The sequence below is a fragment of the Rhipicephalus microplus genome, chromosome 7, assembly GCF_043290135.1.
Source record: "Rhipicephalus microplus isolate Deutch F79 chromosome 7, USDA_Rmic, whole genome shotgun sequence".
Taxonomy (NCBI): Eukaryota; Metazoa; Arthropoda; class Arachnida; order Ixodida; family Ixodidae; genus Rhipicephalus; species Rhipicephalus microplus.
In genome coordinates, this window is record NC_134706.1 from 5144476 (window position 1) to 5162134 (window position 17659).

A 17659-nucleotide genomic window follows, 5' to 3' on the forward strand; every position below is an offset into this window, starting at 1 on the left:
TTCCTGCTACTGAGGTGCCCGATGAGCGCATGTTTTCAACTGCCAGAAACACTGTAACATCACGGCAAGAGAGCCTGATGTCACGTGGTCACAGCCAGTGGTTTTCTTTGGCACCCGCTCACCACGATATGTGCTTGAGGAACTGAGCAGATTTGTTTTTGTTTCCTTCTTTCAATCTTTAATTAATTTTTTGTATTTGATATTCGTCATTTTGGCTCTTATTCGGCACTATTTGATTCAGAATTGACGCAAAATGAAATTTATCATTTGCACGCTTGTTATGCGTAGTTCGCTTTCCTCTATTCTTAATGAGCTAAGAGGTGCATAAGCTGGTGCATTGAGATTACTTTGCAGTTTTGCCATACAAAGTCTCAAGATTTTCCTCTAAGTACAATATCCTTCAAAGCCATTGTGTTGATTTCACACTATGAACTTCCCATAATCTCTTATTTTAAGGCATAGCTCTTAGGTGCCAATTCGTGCATTGAGTAGTGTCGCCATAGCCGTCCGTGGCATAACCGAGCGAACGAGTACGTGCCTTAAGAATTGGGCTAGGCCCATTATTTTGAATAACAGGAGTAAATGTAAAATGGAAATGAATGCATATAAATGAGAGAGAGAGAAAGAAGAGAAAACTAGAGACAAATAAAGGGAATAAAGACAAAAATATAGAGAGACAGAGAAGACCGAAGAAAGAGATAGGAGACGACAAAGAAAGAGAAAGAAAAAATTGAAAAAAAGACACAAAAATGGAATGAAAAAACTGACAGACAGACAGAAACATACATAAAAAATTAAACACAGAAAGTATGAGAAAGAAATGGAAGAAACGAAAATGAAAGAGAGCACATGCAGGGCTTGCATGTGCACTGCGGCTGACCTTGCTTGCTGTAATGGAGCTCCTCTTTGCTTTGTGTCTGTGTTTACCCCCGCGCTCCCAGTTCACTGAACAATCATGTAATGGAGCTGTCGGTGTGTTGCTTAATTCACAGCACCTGCAATGCACAGAGTAGTGTGTTCAACACTCCAGTGTTGGCACTTTCTGTGGCAGTGCGTAATGTATACAGCTGTGGATAGCCAAACTTCAATTATAGTTGGCGTTGCCCTAACATGAAGCAGCGCTAGAAATTTGCATTGGGGGGGGGGGGGGTATCGTAATCATTGGTGAGTTTCTTTTTTTATATCTTGTGTAATGATAGGCATAACATTTAAGAGATCAGAAGACAGAAGCACTGGTTGGGAGACACAGAGATGGCGGATATTCTAGTTGATATTGAAAAAAATGGACTTGGGCCAGCCACGCAATGTATACGACAGGTTATCAGAGGTCAGCCAGAGCAATGAAATGGATACAAAGAGTAAGGAAAAGAAGCTAACAGCAACGAGTTATGTGGAAAGTTAAAATCAAGAAGTTTGCGGGAATAGAATGCACCATATTCGTACAATAGTTTGTCGACTCGTTTTATGTAGTAAGTTGGAAATCCAAATTTGGGGGTTGACTTGGTACCAAAACCCAAATAAACAAGAAATCAGGTATGTTGCAGCATGGTAACAACATAGTGTTTACATTTTGGCTCTACCTGTAAGTTATACCATATTTTTTCATGTATACTAACCTGCACCCTCAGCAACGATTCATGGCAAGTTTTCTAAAATTGACTTCCGTGTATTGCCTGAAAGCTAGCTTTGCTGCATAGCTTTAAACACTGCTGTGAAGCTCTTTTTGAACACCGGAATTGTTTTTTAGGGACACACGAAGTGAATGTTTTGTATGAAATGTCCGCGCACTTGTCTTTTCTTTTTGTCATGCAATTTTAGGGGGTAGACCTACATTTAAGTTTACTTAAAAAGGTGTAAAGTCTTGCTCAAAATTAGAGTAAATGGGAAATTATTGTAAGACACCTTAGTCCTGCAGTGGTTATGAAACAGACTTAAAATGATGATGATGGTGCTAATGTCTATAACTGACTTGCATCTGTTCAGGGAGGTGATGGGCTATCCTGTGGTCACGTTCCGGACTGTGGAGAATGTTGGCAGGATCATAGACGTGCTAGCCTCTTGTCCACACAATGGATTCCCCGTGGTGGACACGGCTGAGGTTTGTTTCCTTGTTGCTGTGCTAAAGCTGTCGTGCGAGACGGCACGTTTCAAACACAGAATAATGCATGAAGATGCCAGACGTTATTTTGGGCACTTGGCACTCGCATCTGCATCTTTGTGTGTGGTTGGTCTATATTCTGTGTGTGAGACCTGTTTTCATACAGTGCATATTCCAAATCAAAGTATACTCGGCTATATTAAAGAAAATGTCAGCTCTGCCCACGAAAGCACGGCACTTGTCTTTCACTTGTGCCTTTCATAGCACTGTTATTTGCAGTCTTTGTCGTATTGTAATGATGATAAGAGAAATAGTAACAATGTTAAGCCAGGATTCCATAAACCTTTCTCATTTCAGGAGCGTTCTGGTGAAGAACATTCGTTTGGCCGTTTCCGGGGCATTATTCTTCGGTGGCAGCTTATTGTCCTTCTTCAGTACAAGGTGGGAATTCAGTCGAGTGAGACCTTACAATTTACAAAATATTTGTCTTAAAAATTTATATTTTTTTTGTCGATTTTGATAAAACTTGTCAAGCTTCTGTATATGTGTGTGCTGCTTTCAAGTATGAGAGAATTGTTCGAGTAGATAACGCGTATTTACAAAATAAAGTGGCATATTTCAATAATTTGGGATTAAAACTGTGTGCAATGCAATTTTAAGTGAATGTTCTAAATTAATTTGAGCATAATAAGTGGCATGTTGAATGCTTATTTCTGAAAATCTCAGCTTGACCGATTCACTTGCAAATCTTTATATCGTAAGTATTGCTCAGGCGGGTTAAGAACATCCATGCTTCTTGCACTGCATGCAGTTTTGGTGCCAGAATACTGAGATAAGCTGATATAATTTGTAACTCTCCCACTTTAGCAAAAATTTTTCTCCTAAAAATGCACATCAAATATTTGGTTTTCTCAAAAGCTACTCATCATATGTTAAACATAATGCATACTTGGAATCAGCACACAAATACATAAACATAAACTCAGCAAGTCTAATCAAAATCAATGAAGAAATGAAAAAAAAATGCAGCAGCCACGATCGCCTCTAAAATAAAGCGATAATGTTTATTTTTCTAAGTTCTTTATTGTGTTTTGTCTGTGGGAACCTCGCGCCATCAAAGTTGCACACACATATTGCAAACGTGTTCCAATTCATGGGCCCATAGTTGCCTTTATGTGTTAGAATAAACTGAATTCATTGCTAGTCTAAGCATAATAATCACACACAAAGTTGCCCCTCTAGATGTTCCAGAGTGACACTGACGGAGCCTGCCATCGGCGACTGCGGCTCTCCAACTTTCGAGATGCATACCCACGCTACCCGACTATTCAGGTGATTGCCAGCCTTTGACTCGCATCTCTTTACTTCTTTGGTATTTGTAGTTGAATGCCTTAATATTAGAACCCTCTGCATAAAGGGTGTGGGTACGCACTCGACAACCGGATGAATGGAAAACCCCTTAAAATTTTCCCACAAGCGAGCTGGCGCATAGACTGCATTTTCTTTTTGCTGCAGGTACTTCTGCTACTGTGATTTGTGCTATGCTTCACTGGACGATGGCATGGCCAAAAACGCCAGGCCTGCGCGGAAGGCGCAGCACAGTCACAGTGAAAGCTAGAAGAGGGGCCTTTCAGAGCCTTTTCTAATCACTCATTGGATAACTGCTGCAAGCACACTTGCTTAATGCCCACTACGTCATTAATATTTAAAATGTTAGCGCATTCGGCATTTTTCATCATTTTTCTGAGAAGCATGGTATCCGCTCAACACTTTCGAGGAATTTTGTGCCAATTGTTCATGCAGTGGCTGATGACAATGAGGAATTATGCCTGAAGTGGGTATGCGCCACAGTTAAGAGCTGAACAAGAACAAGCTTTTGTAAAGTGTTGGAGCATTGAATGGCCCACTTGATATGCTAATCACATTGTGCGACGACTGATTGTTATTTAGCTGTTTTAAAACGCTTTATAAGTGGTATTAACGTGATTGCTTTCCCGACATCAAGCCTACCTAAGGCAAGTTTGCCAACAAGTCCCAAGCTCTGGCATGGCTCAGGGAGAAAGACGAAGACGACATTCTGAACGGACGCGTTTTTCATGTTCTCCGCTTCGAAGGATTTATCGGTCATGGGCCGAGGTGCTTCTCAGGCTTCAGCCAGCGGCAATGACTACCGTGTTGTACTTCCTCGCCTTCCCACCGGTAAGCTTGTTGTGGACTCTGTTTTTCTACATGCGGACTTAGCTGGTCGCCCCTACCGGGTTCAAGATTTTAGAGATGCTCTTCGGGACATCATTGACTTGAAGGAAATAAGCTCCATAGGTCGATTTCAAATGTCTCATGTTTGGATGGTCACATGCAAGTCAACGCTGACGAAAACCAAGTTGGTCACAAGAGGCGAATTTTTCGTCAAAAGTCGTCGATGCCTCGTTATAGACCCGGAGCCCACTGAAGTGAAGTTGAAGCTTATGTGGCTTCCTGAGCGCTTGGAGGACGCCTATGTGTGCGAGGCACTGCAAGCTTTTGGGAAGGTCAAGACAATATCACAAGAAAACTGGAAAGTAGCGGACATGGAACAAATGCGGACGCTAAATAGGGAGGTTGTTTTGTCCCTTGCTGATGGAGTTCGCATTGCGGATATTCCTCATATTCTTGTTGTCTGCGGAGTGCAAAGCCTCGTCCTGATACCTGGCCGCCCACCACTTTGCCTTCGGTGCAGTAAGGTTGGACACATCCGTCGAAACTGCAGGACCCCTCGCTGTGACAACTGTCGACGCTTCGGTCATTCGGCCGAAGATTGTGTTATGACATACGCCAACAAGCTGCGACAGCACACAAAACAGCCAGATGATAACCTACAAGAGCCACCGAGGTTTTGGATGCCACCGAGGCTATGGATGCCACCGAGGTTTTGGACGCAACGGGAGACACTCCGTCAATGTCATATGCTGCAGGCTCTACCACAAGGAATCCAGAAGAGGAAAGAAAGTCACTCGCTGTTGACACAGTTGAAACTTCTGCGTGTAAAGAGCCAAGTGAATCATGCAAGCAGCATACCCAAAACGACTCCGCACAACCCCTAGCACAAGTAGGAGTTCCTATGAAGAGTGCTGTTGCGCTGACCCATAAAGATGCCGAAGAACCACCAGTACAAGATAGAGACTCTGGGCTGGATGCCGCAGAAAGTTCATCACCTGCTTGCGCTGCAGCTCCGCAGCAGCTTTTTCATCATGGTGCAGTGTCGGAAGATGATATGCAAATCTCTACGGATTCAGCAATACTGAAACGGCGCGCATCGTCCAGCTCGGATTCAAGTAAAGGGAGTGACCCAGCGTCAGTGACTAGGGAGTCACGCCATCGCCGAAAGTCCATGCCAAAGGGGAAGTGTCGCCGATTCCGATCTAGGAGGCCTGCTGGGGGCTCACGGGAAGCCTCAGCGCCAACTCTTGGGACTGATCAAGTGGGACGATAAGCGAATTAGAAGGTAGTCACCATGGCGCAGTCTGAGCGACTCATATTTGCCACCTTGAACGTACGTGGCCTTAGGTCTTCGCAGAAACAAGCACAGCTCCATAGATTTCTCAATCGGAAGCGTCTCGACTTTGTCGCCATCCAAGAGACAAAGATCGAGAGCGAGGAAGAGACCGAGAAGGCCCTGCGGCCTTTTCTGTCTCAGTTTAATGTGTGTGTCTCACATGCTAAAGGTTTATCTGCGGGCTGTTGGTTGTTTCTGAGAAAAAGCCTATCCTGTTCAGCATTCTGCACTAGTGTTGATGAAGAGGGCAGGTATATATGTTGACTTTTTGTTGCAAGGAGTGCCATGGAGAATTATCAATCTATATGCGTTTAATGATGTTCCGAAACGACTTGAGTTATTTGAAAAAGTGCGTAATTTAATTGACGTCGACAGATGCACGGTACTTATGGGAGATTTCAACTGCGTATGTGAAGCTATTGATCGTTATAATTCGTCTGGAAAGAGAGACAGGAGTGCTGAGCTTTTATCCGGTATTGTAGATAATGCAGGACTAATTGACATCGGGGTCTCGAATCGGGCAACAGCATATACAAGAGTACAAGGGAGCTCTCATGCTCGCCTTGACCGGATTTACGTGTCCTCATCACTCCTATCTCGTAAAATTTCCTGCAGCACCGAAGCTGTATCATTCTCAGACCATTGTATTGTCATAGCGCAAATTGGTGAAAATCGTCACAAACAATTCCGTCCCCAGTGGGCCCTTTGGAAAATGAATGCGAAGCTCCTCTGTGATCAGGAATTCATGAATCGTGTCCAGATGGCATTGAGGCAATCTTTTTCGATTGGTTTTCATATCTTCGCTGCTTGGGAGCTTTTTAAACAAGAAGTTCGTGCTATAGCTTTAGAAATTGGGGCTGTTAAGTCTTTCTATAGAAAGAATGATGAAAAGATACTTGTTAAAAGTCTTTGCAATCTTTATGAGATGGAATGCGAAATGACGGGAAAGTACATCAAAGATATTGAAAATATTACCGTAATTACTCGAATCTAACGCGCACCTTTTTTCCGGTTAAGCGAGTTCATAAATCGCATGCGCGTTAGAATCGAGTACGAACCAAAAAATTGCGGTCAATCTATTGCCATCGGCAAATCCAAAATGGCCGCCCCCTATGTGCGTCGGCATGGCGCATCGCCCATTTCTGCCTATGTGTTTCTCATGTGCGGCACTTCGTACGTGTGCTGAGGAGTTCGTCATCTAGTAGTGCATTAGCATCGACGGCTTGGAAGGGCCGACTCCAAAAACTCGAGTGCTCCACGATGCCGCTTTTAAAAGAAAAGTCATCGCGTGTGCAGAAACGGACGGAAATCGGGCCGCATCGCGGTCGTTCGGAGTTCCCGAAACGTGCGTGCGGGACCGGCGGAAACAAAAGCAGAAGATTGTCGACAGCAAAGCTTCACGCAAAGGCTTCAGGGGACCACAGCAGGGTCGGTTTGCGCAAATTAAAGAGCTGCTCGGCGAGTATGTGCTTGAGCAGCGAGCGGCACAGCGGCCCGTGACGACAGAACTCCAAGTGCGGGCTATGCAATTAGTCTTAGAAAAAGGTCTAATGCGGAGCCAGTTTAAAGCGAGCAGGTGCTGGCTAACTAACTTTATGAAAAGGAAAGGCTTTTACCTCCGAAGGGGAACATGCATATGCAAAAAGTTTTGCAGAGGAGTACGATGAAGAGCTTCACAGTTTTCAGAGGTTCGTCCTAAACTTGCGGCGCAACAACGGCTACCTGCTTGGGCAAATCGGGAATGCCGATCAGACGCCTCTTTACTTCGACATGCCTGGCACCACAACCGTCGAGAAAAAGGGGGCGAAGCAAGTTCGCGTGCTGACATCGGTCCACGGTAAAACTACAGTGACGGCAATGCTCTGTTACACGTCAGATGGGCACAAGCTTCGCCCGTACCTCATATTTAAATGGAAGACGCTCCCGAAAGGAGTCGTTTTTTCGAGTGGTGTGATCGTGCAGGCCAGCGAGAAAAAATGGGTGCGCGTTGCAATCGATGTCTCACGTTTTTTTTTTTTTTTTTTCGCGGTGGAAATCGGGTGCGCGTTACAATCGAGGGCGCGGTAGAATCGAGTAAATACGGTAAGTGCCAACTACAGAGATATGATGCTGCTCGCTACCAAGGGGCACGTATTAGATCTCGGAACCAGCGCACTTTAAATTCTGAGCAACCGACGCGCCAAGCTTTACTTGATGAGCAACGCCATCCGATTTCTAAAGTTATTCCAGACTTGTACTTTAACGATGTGCTCATAAAAGATAACGGAGACATTACTTTGGCGTTCGAAACATACTATAACAGCTTATTTAGCTCTCCCTCTGATGATCTTGACGCTCACCTCAAGGATAGTTTTGTTTCTCTTGTGAACCCTTTGAAGGACAATGATTGTGCAGTCATTAATGGGCCCATTACTATACAGGAAATCGAGCAAGCAATCGACAACTTGCCTTTATTGAAAACACCGGGCCCTGATGGCATCTCAGGCGAATTTTACAAAGCTTTCAAGAAAACGCTTGCTCCTATATTGCTGAATATTTTTCAGATGAGTTATGACATGGATACACTCCCACAATCTTTTTGCAAAAGTCACACTTTGTTAATACCGAAAACAACTGACAAGGAAAAACTTCGCTTCGTCGAGGGCTACAGACCAATATCGCTGTCAAACGTGGACTACAAAATTTTCGCAAAAGTATTAGCAAATAGGTTGCAATTTGCTATGTCGATCCTCATTGGGTCTCATCAGACATGTGGGATCAGAGGTTGATCCATACAAACCAATATACATGTCGCTCGAACAGTGCTTCAATACTGTCATGGTTCTCAAAAACATCTTGCAATGCTACAGGTAGACCTTGCAAAAGCTTTTGATCGTGTTCGTCATTCCTTCCTTTTTTCTCTTCTCGAACAAGCTAATGTTGGCAAAGTTGTTCTTAAAGGCGTTAAATTATGCTATAATGAATGCTCAGCTCGTCTGATAGTTAATGGTCAACTCTCCAAGCCAGTTTCTATTCGCTCTTCTGTAAAACAGGGATGCCCGATGTCACCTCTTTTATTTGCACTTTATCTAGAACCACTGTGCTTAAGCATAATACAGTCGAGTTGCATTCGTGGCTTTAGTATATTAGGCAGTGAGGTTAAAGTATTGGCTTATGCAGACGATGTCACATTCTTTTGCACAGATAAACCAAGTGTCGAAAATGTGGTATATACTATTGAAAAGTTTGGCGTAGTATCAGGAGCTCGTTTAAATGCCTCTAAACGTTTAGGACTGTGGTTTGGCTTGTGGGGTAGCACACCGAACCACTTTGCAGGGATTAATTGGACAAGAACTCCTCCAACATACCTCGGTGTACCATTGCATGCATATAGATTCAGTGCGCATTACTGGAAGGAACGCGTCCCTAAGCTTGAACGACAGGCCCAGACATTTGTGCCCTATCGACTTTCGATATTTGGGAGAGCTGAAGCTTGCAATTCTTTCTTAGCGACAAAACTTTACTATGTATTGCAACTTATTCATTGCGCAAGATTCTATATACAACGCTTTCATCGAATTTTCGCTACTTTCATATGGTCTTCGACTTTTGAGCCCATGCGTCGTGATAATATATTCAAGCCAGTTAGTGAGGGTGGGTTAGGACTAAAACACCTTTATCTATGGCAAATAGTGTCCCGATTCTTCTTTTTTCGAGACAATTCCCATCCTGTAATCCGTTCCTTCTTGCAGGTTACACTTGTTGATTGCTTACCAGATTTAATTGTTTCATCCAACTTCTCCGAACGCCCATGCTTGTGGGGATTCATGCAGAAAGTTTACCTCGCAGTTCAGTTCCTTAAAGCTCGCTTCTCTGTAGAATACCTGTACACAGTATCGCGCAAGGTGCTGTATAAGGACCTACTGCGTACACTCTTCCCACCTCCATTGTACCGTTCACTGTACGCCAATCTTCCAGGTCACGATGTGTTGAAGCGAGTGCGCAAAATGTACATTCCACCGAATTCAAAAACATTCTTCTATAAACTCCACTCTGAAACATTGGCGGTAAACACATGGTTAGAAAGAAAAGGTATTTTCATTCCGTCTGTTAACTGCCGTCTATGTGATGTGCCGGAAACGATTGAACATTGCTTTGTTAGCTGCAAAGATGCCATACTATTTTGGGATGTCCTTCAGCGAGCACTGAAAAAGCGTTTCGTCATTAATTCTCACACAATACATTATCTTCTGCCAGCAGCGCTTGATGAAGTACCATATGATATGTTTTTCCTCATGGGTATGCACAGCTTGTGGAAGACACGAATGCAAGACCGCAATGCAGAGCCCACCACCTCTTCAAGCGCACACTTCATTCAAATGGCTATCCACCTAAAAAACATTTACGACGAGCTAGACTTTAGACCGGACTGGTACTCCGTCTTAGAGAACTGTTTGACCTCACCCCTTTTTTGTTTGTATAACACGATGTGAAGAACTCTCCATGTGAGGAACTCGCGCTGTGTTAGCCATTTAGTGTTTATGGGTAACACTTGAACGCTTACTTTCGTGATTTGATTGTACTTTTGTTCGCTTGATTTTGTCTTTATTGCCCAAGTACTTTAATAAATACCATGAAAAAAAAAACTCTGGCATGGCTCAGTGACAGAATACTGGGCTGGCACCCAGTGGACCCGGGTTCAAGCCCCACTGTGTCATTGGTACTGGCAGTGGCGGCGGCAGACAACTATGGCGCTGTACGTGACCCGATTTGTGATCTTATAACATGTTTCGCTGTAATATAGATAGCACGCTACCCAAATCCAGCATTACGCTTCTTCATTCCAACTCAGTGCTTCACCTACAAAGAGCACTTTATTTTTGCGTAGTTTTATTCGAACTACATGCGGATTTTTGAGACGTGACGAGCACTCTGTTCATTTGGTCCACTCTTAGCCATCAGTGGTTTTTCACTAGGGTCTTTTGCTTCACTGTAACTGTGTTTGCAGCATAATGACCGCTTGGTTTTTCATTTTGCATGAACAGCAAGTGCACGTCTCTGTTCGGGAGCGCGAGTACAACATGGACCTTCAGCCCTTCATGAACTCGGCTGCCTACACAGTGTCTCACGTGAGTTCAATTGTTTAATCTTAAATGCATGATCATTTCTATGCTGACTAAACGAGAAAACTGTCCATATGTATGCCTTTCACATCAGACAGTCACTTTCATAAAGAAATAAATGAATAAACGGAATCAAGCTTTCGCTCCGGTGCCAGAGCCTGAACCTTTGCCTGTGAAGCATGGCTTCACAGGCAACGGCTACTGCATCAACAGTAACTCTGCTCCAGAGGACCTTCTTGAAGTAAGTCACCTGACTACATGGCAACTGCACTCATTCTATAATGCTCGTGGGATAAGCGAAACCCTTGCAAGAATTTTCAGGAGCTATGGTGTATAATGTGCACATGTGCCCTCGCAAAAATTAGGAAGTCAGCTGGTCGATGTCAAAGAACCGTTGTAACATGATCACTACTTTGGAGTGGTATTATAAGATATCTTGTCAAGAATTCCACGCATCATGCATAGGAGAAACAGGCAACTTCAAACGGTGTATCAAGCAGCTCCAATAGGACGTAGCTAAGGGACATGCCGCCACCAACGCACTAGCTGAACATTATTTTAACTCGGGTTATGATATTGATTGAAATTCCATGGCTGTAATAGACTCAGCAAAACTCCTGTCATCTCACTTTCGTTGGCATTGTTACTAATGCAGTCGACGCTTCACACACTTAATTTCTCATGGGGAAATCGAACCACATTATTGCGCCATCTATTACGCATATATAGGCACGGTCCAACTTCATTCACTTGTATGTAAGCAAGGGACCCGTGGGGTCTCAAAACGCCATAAATTTTTTTTTGTTGCAGCTTGGGCAAGTGTTAGTTTATTTGCAAGAAAACTACAATGAAATGCATCACTTATAGAACTCGCAAAAAACCTTCTGCATGAATAATTTTTTAATATTATTAAACCCTTAAACACCAAGCTTAAGCTGTAATTTCTCGAGCCATTGGTATTAATAAGACAAACCCCACTTTCACACACCAGCCTTGCTTGCAATATTGACAATCACCGGCTACAGTAGCAAAAATTGTGGATTTGATCCTTGTCACAGTTGTCATGTTCCGAGGTATTTACTGATGCTAAATTGTACAGCTCAACTTGAGGACGATGCAGCGAGCGATAGAAAGGAAAAATATAGTCGTAACCTTAAGAGACAAGAAGAGAGCAGAGTTGGTCAGGGAACAAACTGGGGTTAAGGATATCATAGTTGAAATCAAGAAGAAATGGTCATGGGCTGGGCATGCAGCGCGCAAGGCAGGATAACCGTCGGTCATTAAGGGTAACCGACTGGATTCCCAGAGAAGGCAAGCAGTAGAGGGGGAGACAGAAAGTTAGGTGGGAAGATGAGATTAGAAAGTTTGTGGGTACAAAGTGGCAGCAACAGGCACAGGACCGAGCTGAATGGAGGAACATGGGAGAGGCCTTTGTTGTGTAGTGGGCATAGTCAGGATGATGATGATGACTAATGCAATAGCGCTTGTGTACCAGTTGTTATAAGGCTTGTGTTGGAAGTTGCGTGTTAGGCAAAACTGGAAAATGCAATGAAAAGAGCCCTCGATCAGTCCCCTAACTTTTGTTCATTCACAGTAAGGGCATCGTTCTGGCAGACAATATGCGAGGGTGCATCCTCATACTGTATTCCAGCTGTTTTTTCCTTCAAGCAGTATGTGAGATATGCGAGGGCAGGCGATATGCGAGAGTTTATTGGCGAGTCTACAGTTTGTAATAAGATCAGATTATATGGAACGCCAGCTGGCAACTAAAAAAGTGTTCCACAATTGCCATCATGGCTGCAAGCAGCACTGGCTAATGCTCCAGGATTACATGAAAACACAAATACCCAATAAGGTGGACCGTAAAGCAACTACCAGAGTAGTTCAATTAGTAGAGTATTAGATGCGTTATCCAAATGCTGTAGGTTTGGTCTGCCTACCTATGCCAAGTATTTTTCACCCTCTTAATTTTTTTTCCTTTTATGTCATCATTACTATACTACAGTCGACTCCCGTTAATACAAAGTTTACGAGAACTGCAAGACACTTCGAATTGAACAAACTTCCAATTAAGCAAAATGCACAAAAAACTGCTCTTTCATTGCTTCAAAGCTGACAGTTCTGTAAAAAAAAATAGTCAAGCACACACACATAGCGCTGTGTGTGTGCTTGAGCGTCTTTTTCCGCCAGGGTCCAGTCACGCTGTTCTAACTTCAACCCAGCGTGCAGCTAAAGCACTTGACACATCACCATGCAAGACCTAGTTAGCCGATGCGATCAATGCGATGCCCCAGTATTCACTAAACAAGATAGCCGCTTCATAAACCGTGGCACGGCAGGCAGTGGCGATGGCGACAATAGTGTTGTCCGACAGCCGTCTTGGTGGTGTTGGCACATGATAAATTCCCCCATATAATTGAAGAATTACAGTCACCTTGAGGCTCTCAACTGAAAATTAACTTCTAATTAACCAACATTACGGGCTTTTAACTTCGAATTGTCGAGCATTTATTCCTTATAGGCGTGTATGCAAAATTGATGGGTTCACTTGTTGACTTCTAATTAACCGAAAATTACACTTAAACGACTTTGAATTATCGGGAGTTGACTGTACAAATAGAACATCAACTAATATTTCTTATAAGTTTCTTAGCTTCATTGTCGGTAGGTTTTATTATGTTGTGTAACATAAAGAAACGAGCCCTCATTTGAGTCTTCCCCCCCTTTTTTTTGTACTTACGTGTACAAAAAGTGTACACATGTTGCACCAAGCCAAAGTGTAATGATTATTTCATATGGACCTTATGCTCGTGCTGGAGAATGAAGTGCTGCTTTTTACAATTGGGCTGTCTTCTGCTCAAGCTGCAATAAGGATTTGTGAAGTCAATTTAAATCATGCGAGGCATATTTTATTTCTTACAAATTATTTCATCACATTGTTGCAAATCGTATTTCTCACGTGTATGTCATCTCGAAAGTTTTCCTGCCCTGATGAGAAGTAATCTTGCTCTTCGTGGTCTGATAAGCCTGTCCATATCTGGAATGTTAACGAGCTGTACATCATTTTGTGCATGATCATCAGAATGCATCACTGCCAAGGATTTTCAAGCTGTTCAGAGCTCTTGGTCTTCGGCACCTTGTTGTCGTCGATGGCAGTAACATGGTAAGTGGCCCGTTCGATTGCTACCAGTTGCGTACATGCAGCCAATGAAGAGCTTTGGCACGCCTGATATATGTCATGCTCGAGGCATCGACGTTATCTCTGAAATCAGTAGTTGGACGGCAACCCGTCTGGTCGAGAACATACATGAACACAATTAAACCAATACGCTGACCACGATAAAAGCAAATAAAAGGAACTCTTCAGCCCCCATACGGGAGCCTTGTTCACAAGTGAGAAAGGAGTGTGTGAGCAGTCTGGTTATGTATGTTACAAAATGTGACGAAAGCAACGTGTGTAGGCGTGCGGAAAGCTTTCGTCATTTTGATTGAGTGTCTTTGCCATTGTCCGGATTGTGATAGATTCGAGATGGAGCCAAGATGACCGGTTCTTTTCTCTTTCTGTTATTCTTGCATTATCCTAGTCTAGTTTGTGTTCAAAGGTTTCCGCTTGTTGGCCGGTGAATTCGATGAGACCTTCTTCTTTCTTACATCATGTATACGTCGTTTTAGCCTTTGCGGAAAATTACCAGTCTCGCCGATGTGACTGCCTCTATAGTCTCCGCACGGGATACTGTAGACAATGTGTGTTTTTTTTTTTTTTTTGGCAGCTTGTCTTTACCCTCACAAGGGACTGTCTAAACTTATTAGTTGGCGCGTGTGATTTCTGCACATGAGAGGGGCACAAAACAAGCGCAAGGTGCTCGCTGATACCAGGAGCATGTGGCGCAGAAACACAATGTTTTAGGCGCAAGTGGCCAGGACCTGGCGAACATGCTAGCTTACGTTCCACAGAGTGCACAAACGAGTCAGGTGAGTCTCTGTGGGAGAGATCCCGACGCACACTCACACTCTCCATGTTGGCAGTGAAGTCTTCTGATTTTTTGCGAACTCTCTTTGATTCATCAGCGAGGCGACCACAGATTTTTTTAGGGAAGCCAAGTTCACGGAATTGAAATGCGAGTGTGGGGTGCTTTTTTTTTAGACGCTGAATGACATGCCTTCTCCTTCACGCTTGACAAGGACATCGAGGAAAGGAAGTTGACCGTGCGGCTTCTCCTCTGTGGTCAGCAAGCTGCTCTTAGCTTGCTAGGCCACGAAGGCCTAGCAAGCTGCACGGTTGCAATGTCGGGGCACACTTGCTTGTGAATGCGAGCATGGCTGTAAGAACGCAGATACTTTAGCTATGCTCTCAGGCCAGTGTTCATGCTGTCTACTTCTACTCTGGTGTTCTGGTCCTAATGCAGTTTAAGTTCACATAAAGTCATCAACCAGCCCCTCAACACATGCTCCTTGAGTTCGTCGCTGAAGGACAGGTGAATCTCTGCCCTGTACTTCCTACCGCTTGCTCATTGAGTGCAACTGCCCTAATTATTTTTTCATGTAGTATAAGTAAAAAAAATAGCTAGAGGCAGCATCTATGCATTGCATTTGCTATGCCATCATTAATCAGTGAGGTATATTTTTTGCATATTCAGTGATTCTCGTCACCAGATCAACATTCTGTTGATAATGATGTGGCAATTATGTGACGGCTCTATGGGATTGCTGCAGATAGCATGGCACAATAACAGAAAGCATAGATGTCTTTAAATTACTGTTTATTTTCAGGTGAGGCTGTAATGATAGTAGAGTGTCCTGCAATAATCAAGCAATAATTATTTCGACAATTTTTTTTTTCTTGAGGACAATCGGGTGGAAGAATAAACTGACTCATAATACTGTACTAATACCATCTCCTGAAATGTCGGCTTCTTCTATCTAACAGTACACTGAGTTAATTTCTGGTTTTGTCGTCCGCAGTTATTGTTCACATTATTCTGAAGTTGACTAAATTCCACAACCATATCTTTGAAATATTTGAATTGTATCTTGTATCTCTGATGGTTCACTTAATTGTTTTATGTTTTTTTGCATCTTATTTTTACACACTTTTTTCAGCATTATATATTGTCATAATATGTTTGTAACACCTGTCTGTGCATTCTTAGCTGTTATTTTGCTTTCATATTTAGTTATGTTTTAACTTGATCACATCAAAGTAAAGGTCTGAAAATTAGAAATTTTGAATATTTTTCTAATACTGTTTCTTAGTTCTTTTCAATTTGCCTTGCAATTTTACTATTCGAGCTATTTGAGAGAGAGAAATAACATTATTGATGGCACAATGAGGTCATTGAACTTAGCATGCTGGTGGTCCAAAGGGTGGTGGCCAGTAGGTCACCACGACTTTTTTGGCTCAATTAATAACTTCTGTCTGAATACGGTAGTCATTTCTCAGACAGGAGTGACTCTCATGCCTCGAGGGTGGAGGCTGGCAGTATTGTTTCTTGAGGTGGATTCCCCTCTCAGTCCCAAAAATGTGATTTTGGGTAGCCTTCAAGCAGCCGTGATGTTGGCAGTGTGGCCAAATTTTGTCCGCGAAACTTTCAGACAGGCGATGAGGACTGAGGAAAGAGTCTGGGAACTTGCCTGCAAATCATAGCTTGTTCCCTCGTGATATTCATGCTGAACTGCATATGTTTTGCGGTCCTCTCTATAATATGCGGTAATTTCATTATATGTGTCATGATGGGCTGTGTTGGGCCGATAGTGGCCAACATCCTTATAAATAATAAACTCAGCAATAAGGTGCAACTTGTATTGGTTTCCACTCACACGAGGAATTCGGGGAACGAGGCAGCCCCCCGTGTAGTGAAAGGTTTAATCAACCGTGAGGTAAACCCCTCAACCCTGGACTTCCCACAAATAATGGACTATTCGAACTTCCTGAAGACAAATGCAGTCAACGTTCAATTGGCAGTGGCCTCTTCAGATTTTCAATATGCTTCATCCCATCACACTCTTGTATTGTGGCGAACCTGCCTTCTAGGCTCTGTGACTGTCGCAAATGTCTTGACTCAAGAAAGCGCTGGTTCCAACATGGAGATGATAGATGTGGCAGAGGTGGAGGTGCAATTAATTCTGCTTAGGAACTGACGTTGGGCAGGAAATCCGAAAAATTAGACGCCAAACACTTCTAACATCCCAAGTTTCAGATGTTCTTGTGTATTGACGTCTATGAGGCGAATTTAGAACTCTGGACTACAAAGGAGCGCACCCTTGTTCGTGACACGAGTTGTCCATGACACGAGGTGTTGTCAGTAACACTTTTGTTCATAAACGCATTTCGGCCTCTTCATTGCTTCATTCTTGAAAAGGCAACTTGAAACACCACCCCACAATTGCTTCATCAACCTTGCCAGTATTGGCAAAATATTCTATTTGATTCGCACTGGCACATTAATACGCAAATTCATTTCACACCTAAAATTTTGATAATTTCACAGCTCTATATTAAAGAGCTCATTTTGCTGGAATTCTGGAGTCTATGTTGGCAATGTTGGTTCAGAGGGAAAGTGTAACATAGTCTTGACATATATGCAAGTAATTAAATGGTAAAAAAAAAACTTGCACTCGAGCAGAAATTGAACCCAGGACTTCCGCATGGCCAGCATATGTTTTACCACGGAGCCACAGCATTGCTTGGAACTGGAATAAGGGGGAAAAAACACTTTACGAGTGTCATGTAATAATAACACGTGTAAGATTGTGTGGCACGCGCATGGAATTGCACCAGAGGTCAAGAGAAGTGAATGCATGGGTGACGAGTTTGAAGGCCCACCATTACAAAGCACTCAGACATATTTAATCTTCATTATCAGGTAAAGCATGAAAAAAAAAAAAGTGAGCAGCCGCATAGGTTCACGTGTTGACTTATGGACGCAA

General features: G+C 43.2%; 1 protein-coding gene and 1 long non-coding RNA gene across 3 annotated transcripts in view; one reads left to right on the forward strand and one right to left on the reverse strand.

The window, feature by feature from the left end:
• LOC119179002 (chloride channel protein 7) overlaps nucleotides 1–17659 on the forward strand; it is a 59238-nt gene that overhangs the window by 38837 nt on the left and 2742 nt on the right. For both annotated transcript variants that reach the window (XM_075868507.1, XM_075868508.1), the window contains exons 18-22: nucleotides 1984–2098; nucleotides 2456–2539; nucleotides 3341–3430; nucleotides 10655–10738; nucleotides 13815–13895. In XM_075868507.1, the coding sequence (XP_075724622.1) occupies nucleotides 1984–2098; nucleotides 2456–2539; nucleotides 3341–3430; nucleotides 10655–10738; nucleotides 13815–13895 (454 nt within the window). The remainder of the gene's footprint in view (nucleotides 1–1983; nucleotides 2099–2455; nucleotides 2540–3340; nucleotides 3431–10654; nucleotides 10739–13814; nucleotides 13896–17659) is intronic.
• LOC142767235 (uncharacterized) overlaps nucleotides 17344–17659 on the reverse strand; it is a 112146-nt gene continuing 111830 nt past the window's right edge. Inside the window, exon 3 of the long non-coding RNA XR_012884788.1 lies at nucleotides 17344–17422. This is a non-coding gene — a long non-coding RNA (uncharacterized LOC142767235). The remainder of the gene's footprint in view (nucleotides 17423–17659) is intronic.